The sequence below is a fragment of the Humulus lupulus genome, chromosome 6 (assembly GCF_963169125.1).
Source record: "Humulus lupulus chromosome 6, drHumLupu1.1, whole genome shotgun sequence".
NCBI classification, from domain to species: Eukaryota; Viridiplantae; Streptophyta; class Magnoliopsida; order Rosales; family Cannabaceae; genus Humulus; species Humulus lupulus.
The window spans coordinates 217,552,538-217,558,950 of record NC_084798.1 but is presented as its reverse complement, the minus strand read 5'-3'; the positions used below and the strand labels follow the sequence as shown (position 1 = coordinate 217,558,950).

The 6,413-nt window shown below is 32.9% G+C and overlaps 1 protein-coding gene across 1 annotated transcript; it reads left to right on the top strand.

Moving 5' to 3' along the window:
- The first annotated feature begins 507 nt into the window (after nucleotides 1-507).
- LOC133783336 (putative disease resistance protein RGA1) lies at nucleotides 508-4,837 on the top strand. Its single transcript, XM_062222946.1, has 2 exons — nucleotides 508-4,084; nucleotides 4,347-4,837. The coding sequence occupies exon 1, from the start codon at nucleotides 583-585 to the stop codon at nucleotides 4,081-4,083; it is 3,501 nt and encodes a 1,166-aa protein (XP_062078930.1). The 5' UTR covers nucleotides 508-582; the 3' UTR covers nucleotide 4,084; nucleotides 4,347-4,837.
- The last annotated feature ends 1,576 nt before the right edge of the window (nucleotides 4,838-6,413 follow it).

Below are 6,413 nucleotides of genomic sequence, written 5' to 3'. Positions count from 1 at the left end.
AGCAATTATAAATTTTGACATAAATGAAAATCAAATTTCCAACCCATCTCGAGAAAAAAAACCAAATTACAATAGTTAAGAACATCTCTAATAGAGTGTCAAATTAGTGATTAATTGTTAAAATATAGCTCATATTACAAAAAAAAATCTCCAATAGTGTTATAAAAGTTGGGCCAAATTTAGCACATAATATAACATGATGCATATTTTGCATCACCATAAATATTATATTTTTTATTTACTTTTATATTATTTTTATTATTATTTATATTTATCGTATTAAATGTTAGATTTTTTACTTTATTACTTTATTATTATTTTCATCTATCAACAATATCAACTATAAAATATAAAGTAAAATTATTAATTTTTTTATAATTTCAATTAGCACTAATGAAATATTAACTTTTACCAATTTTTTTAAAATTATAGTATAATAATAAAAATTGTATCAAATATATAACATATTCATTTTTTTTTGCCAGCGAAAAGCATGTGACAGAATTTTCAACTTTCAACTTTCAACTTTCAACTTTCAACTCAATTCTATCATAGCACCACTAGTTTCTCTAGCAGGCAACAATGGCGGACGTAGTTCTTTCCCCAATTATAGAAGTAGTCTTAGACAAGTTAGCCACTCCGTTTCTCTTAAAGGTTTCAGATTTGTATAATATCAAGAACGAAGTCGGTAAGTTATATCGAACGTTAGCCATGGTTCAGGCGGTGCTCGCCGACGCCGAAGAGCAGCAATTAAATAACCGAGCTTTGAGGTTGTGGCTGGAAGAGCTCAAAGAAGTTGCTTCTGATATTGAAGACTTGATTGACGAGGTTTCCGCTGAAGCTGTTTTGTCCAGGACCATAAATGGAAACAGCTATTTGGAGCAGGTGAGTTCCGCTTTTGGAAATCTTTTGAACTATAATGATTGGTTAGCCAAATTGTACCAAGTTAAGGAGGCGTTAGAGAATTTGGTTAAAGAGAAATCTACATTTAATCTTAGAGAGTGGGTAGTTAGTAATAAAGGGTATAAGAATAAGCGAGGAAGGCAAACTGGGTCTTTCATAATTGAATCTGAGGTTTTTGGTAGAGACGAGGACAAAGAGGGGGTAGTGAAGCTATTTCTCTCAAACGACAGGAGTTGCAGGAGTCATGGGGATGTTTTGATTGTTTCTATTGTTGGCTTAGGCGGTCTTGGTAAAACGACACTTGCTCAGTTAGCTTATAATGATGAGAGGGTAGTAAAACATTTTGATTTGAGGATCTGGGTCTGTGTGAATGATGAGTTTAATTTGGAAAAAATCATGATTTCAATTATTGAAGGATCAAGTAGGAGTAAGTACGAGTTTCTAGGAATGGATGTTCTTCAATTTCAGCTCCGGGAGTTGTTGAAGGGGAAGAGGTACTTGCTTGTGTTAGATGACGTGTGGAATGAAGATCAAGGTGAATATGATGAATTGCTGAAGATGTTGAGATGTGGTGGAGAAGGAAGCTCAGTTCTTGTCACTAGTCGCAGTGAAAAAGTTGCATCTATAATGGGTACTACTTGTATCTATCCTTTAAAAGGTTTGTCTGAGGAAAGTTGCTGGGATTTGTTTAAGCAACGAGCTTTTGGCTGCAATGAAGAAGATAGATCAAACTTATTCTCCATTGGTAAACAAATAGTGAAGAGGTGTGCTGGTGTTCCTTTAGCAGTGAAGACTTTGGGAAGCCTAATGCGTTTCAAAAGGGAAGAAAGAGAATGGTTATTCGTTGCGGAGAGCGGTGTTTGGGGTATGTCCGAAAGTGAAAATGGAGCTCTGCCTGCACTAAGGTTGAGTTACAGTCATTTGCCGCCTCATCTGAAAGGATGCTTTGCGTATTGCTCAATATTTCCTAAAAACTATGTAATCAAGAAGGAGAAACTAATCCATCTGTGGATAGCAGCAGGCTTTATTCGGTCAGAAGAAGGAAAAAAATCTTTAGAATTTATTGGCAATGAGTATTTCAGTGATTTAGATTGGATGTTCTTTTTTCAAGATATCCAGAAAAGTGACAATGGGAATATAATTGAATGCAAAATGCATGATCTCATTCATGATCTTGCACAATCTGTTGTAGGAAGTGATTTCATGACAATGGAACATGATAGTACCTATAGAGATCACTCAAATATTCGTCACTCATCAGTGGTTTGTAATTTTGAATTGCATACAATTCCTGAAGCTTTGTACGAAGCAAAAAAGTTGCGAACTCTCATCTTATTGATTCCCAAAGGCAACCTTGGGGGAGTACCTTCTGGTGTATTTTCAAGTTTTAGATATCTTCGAGTCCTGGATTTAAGTGGAAGTGGCATCAAATTGGTACATGAATCAATTTCCTCCTTTGTATTTCTGAAGTTTATTGACCTCTCTAATACTCGCATCCAAACATTACCCGAAGGTGTTTGCAAGCTTGTTAATTTACAGGTTATGAACCTTTGTGATTGCTACAATCTCACTGAATTGCCTAGTCGCCTGGCAAATTTGTCTAAACTGAGACATCTCATAATAAATGGTTGCTACAGAATAACGAAAATGCCACCTGATATTGGAAAACTGATACATCTTCAGACACTCTCAATGTTTATAGTAGGAAAGGAAGCAGATAGAAAGCTTAAACAGCTCCAATTTTTAAACCTCGGTGGTGATCTAAATATTAGACAATTGGAGAATGTGAAGGATGCATCAGAAGCAAGGAAAGCTGATTTAACAAGTAAAAGAAACCTACAATCTTTGTGTCTATCTTGGGGAAGTGATGACAATGGTTTAAACAGGAACAGTGATTATGATGCCCCACTAGAAACGGAAGTTCTTAATTTCCTCCAACCACACAAATATCTGAAAGTGTTGTCTATTAAAGGGTTTGAAGGCAGTTGCTTCCCAAGGTGGATTGGAGCTCTTAAAGTCCCAAATCTAACTGAAGTTACTCTAGTTAACTGCAGAAGATGCAAACAGCTCCCCACATTAGGTCAACTTCCGTTTCTTAAGGTTCTCTGCATGCAAGGAATGGATGCAGTGAAGAATATTGGTAGTGAATTCTATGGTGAAGGCACTAGCGTAGCATTTCCGTCACTTAAAGAATTAACCCTTACAGATCTTCCCAATTTAGAATATTGGTGGACTGCTAATGGAGGACAAGGGTTCCCTTCCCTGGTCAGACTTTCAGTTACTAAATGCTTGAGACTGAATAACATGCCATCATTTCCATCACTACAGCATCTAGAGCTTCGTTGTTGCAGTGATATTGTACTGCGATCAGCTTTGAATTTAACTTCTCTTACCAACCTTATCCTTGAAGAATTTCCAGAGCAGTTGGTCTTTTTAGATCTTTTGCTTCAAAATAATGCTCCTCTGATGTTTCTAAAAATCAGTTCTTGTCCGAGGCTTCGCTGCATCTCTCCAAATTTAAAAAAACTTGTCAAGTTAAGAACATTAACAATTAGCTGGTGTGGTGAGCTACTTTCATTGCCAGAAGGACTAGGAAACCTCACTGCACTTGAGTCATTGGAGATAATAGAGTGCCACAACCTCATCTCTTTGCCTGAAAGTATGGAAGGGTTGATCTCTCTTCGATCATTATCAATTGAGAATTGCAACAACATTACAACATTGTCATGGAGGTTGCAATCCCTTGTAGCCCTTGAGCATTTAACTATCATGTACTGTCCCAAATTGAATTCTTTGCCTACTGATTGGCGAGATCTATCTGCGCTAAAGAGTTTGTCGATCTTGAACTGTCCGGAACTAATGTGTCTACCGGAGGGGTTAAAATATGTCACTGCATTACAAAACATGGAAATACGTGGATGTCCTGGCCTGCAAGCTTTGCCAGAGTGGGTAGCTAATCTTACCTCGCTCAGATCTCTGTCATTATCAGATTGTCACAATTTGACTTCTCTTCCTGGAGGATTCAAGTGCTTGAGTTTCCTTCAACATCTTTCAATCCGAGAATGTCCACGTTTGGAGGAGCGCTGCAAGAAAGATAGTGGTGAAGATTGGCCAAAGATGAAACACATTTCACATGTCTACCTCGGGTCACAGCATTTCAGGGCATATGATGATGTTTGAGGTAGCTCATCCTCTCCAAAATTTGATATTTATTGTTATTATTGAGTATGTTCATCCTACAAACCCCATCAATTCATTAAAACTATGTTTGACTAAATTATACTATCTGTAAGGATAGCCATATATATATATATTAGTCTTCAAGCAGGTTCATATCGTTTTCTTTTTTCTCCTTCCATTAGTTTTACAACCTTAATATGCCATTTTGTAAGAAGTCGTCCATACCACAATTGACCAAACTGCTTTTCGATCATATTCAACAGGGTAATGAAAAGGGGAAAAACAATCCCAGTTGTTTGAAGAATTTATCAAATTCAAGATCAGGCGAGGGAGCAATTTGATTTGGGAGAGTATTTTAGCTTGTCGGCTAAATGTCAGTTACATTCTTCCCAATAAACAGATGAAGCTTGCTAATTGTTGTATTTGATTTGTTTTTTCTTTTTCTGGGCTAGTTTGGCCTGTTGCTCGGTTAGGAGTTTCTCGCTAGTATTGCTTGTGGGAATAGCAACTGCATGAAGTACCGCAGTGAGCCAGTGACGTTTACATATTGATGCTATAATCTGTTCGAGAAATCCCTTTCCTTGTTACAATGAAATCCCCTTCCTTGTTACAATGATCCATGGGTGCTTAATCCTAATTGCAGACTAAAAGTATATGAGACCGTTTGGTTGAGGGCTTGTTTTGTTTTTTCGATTTTGATGTTAAAACTTCAAAGGGCCGGGTGCTTAATCCTAATTGTCACTTTGAGAAATTACATTACATGGCCCTAAATGAGCTCATTAGAAAGATAAACGTCCTCAAATTAAAAGTTAGAGCAAAATGGCTTTTTTTTTTTTTTTTGCTGGTATAGTTAATTTATTATATTATTTCTTTTTTTAAACTTACCCTTCAATTCTCAAATATTCACACAAAATTATTATTTTGTATCTATTTATCTCTTGAAATAATATATGCTATTTTTCACTCTTCAAATTTTTTTTTACATAATAATATAAAAGCAATATCCAAACTGGTAGTTTGAAAATTTATATCTCTTATATATAATAAGTGCGTAGATAACAGAAATTATTGGTTTTAACAGTTTTTTATTTTTTTAATGTTAACTTTAATGGAATATTATGATATTTAACAGAATATTCTTATATTTAACAGTAGTTTGTAAACATTTAAATAAAATAAAATAAATAATTAAAAAAATTAAAATATGATATTTTTGAGATATTTTATAATGATAATTATTTAAAAATAATAAATAATTAAATAAATTAAAATATGATATTTTTTCAGATATTTTACAATGATAATTATTTTAAAATAATAAATAATAATTAAAATATGATATTTTCGAGATATTTTACAATGATAATTATTTAAAAATAATAAAATCATACGTTTTATATTTACTTAAACTTAAACTCAGTTATTAGAATAATATCATGTTAAATATATAATATACTCTACTGTGAATTAGCAACAAATTGTTTTCTTTAAAAAAAAAGATTAGCAAGAAACTTAAATTTAAAATCCAAGTATAATATTTAATATTACATTAAATATATAATATATAATCTTGTTGTCACTCACAAATTCAAAAACTAGAACAAAGATAAACTTAAACAAGAATAAATAAATTATTTAATTAAAATAAGATATTTATTTCAAAATTTATATCACATTAATATAAATTTAATAAAAATAATTAATAAATTCTATAAATAAAACTAAATAAACGTGCACATTGCACATTGCACATTGCACGTTACTTGTATCTAATAATAGTAATAATTCTCTAATGGGAATATCAGTTTGTGTTTTTTTAAGAATTTTTTGTGTTTAGTTATGCATAGGAATTTATTAATTTTTAATAGTTTTATGAAAGGGATAATTTACATTATATACTCTTTATGTTTAAAAACTTTCTTTTTTACGAACTTACGTGGATTTGTTCCTTTATACTATTTTGATATATTTTATTTCATTTTTATGGTTTCGTATTGAAACTTCTCATTGTCGTTGTTCTGGTTGTTGCTAGCTCTATTTCCAACGTCGAGATCGTTCTATCTAATATAATTATAATATATCTATAATTATATGTAGGAAAATTTGTGTTGAAGCTACTTAAGGTTTTTGGTTTGTAACAATTAATTACCCAATTTTTTTTTACGGCAAAACTATCAAAGGTAACAAGATAGAGTTTCTGTAGCTACCCACCCTTAACATCGTTAACTACGTGGAAAAGAAATTTGTGACGAAACTGTCTAAGGTTACTAAAACACAATTTCTGTAGCTACCCATTGTTAACTTTTGTTGACGTGACACTATTACTGTAC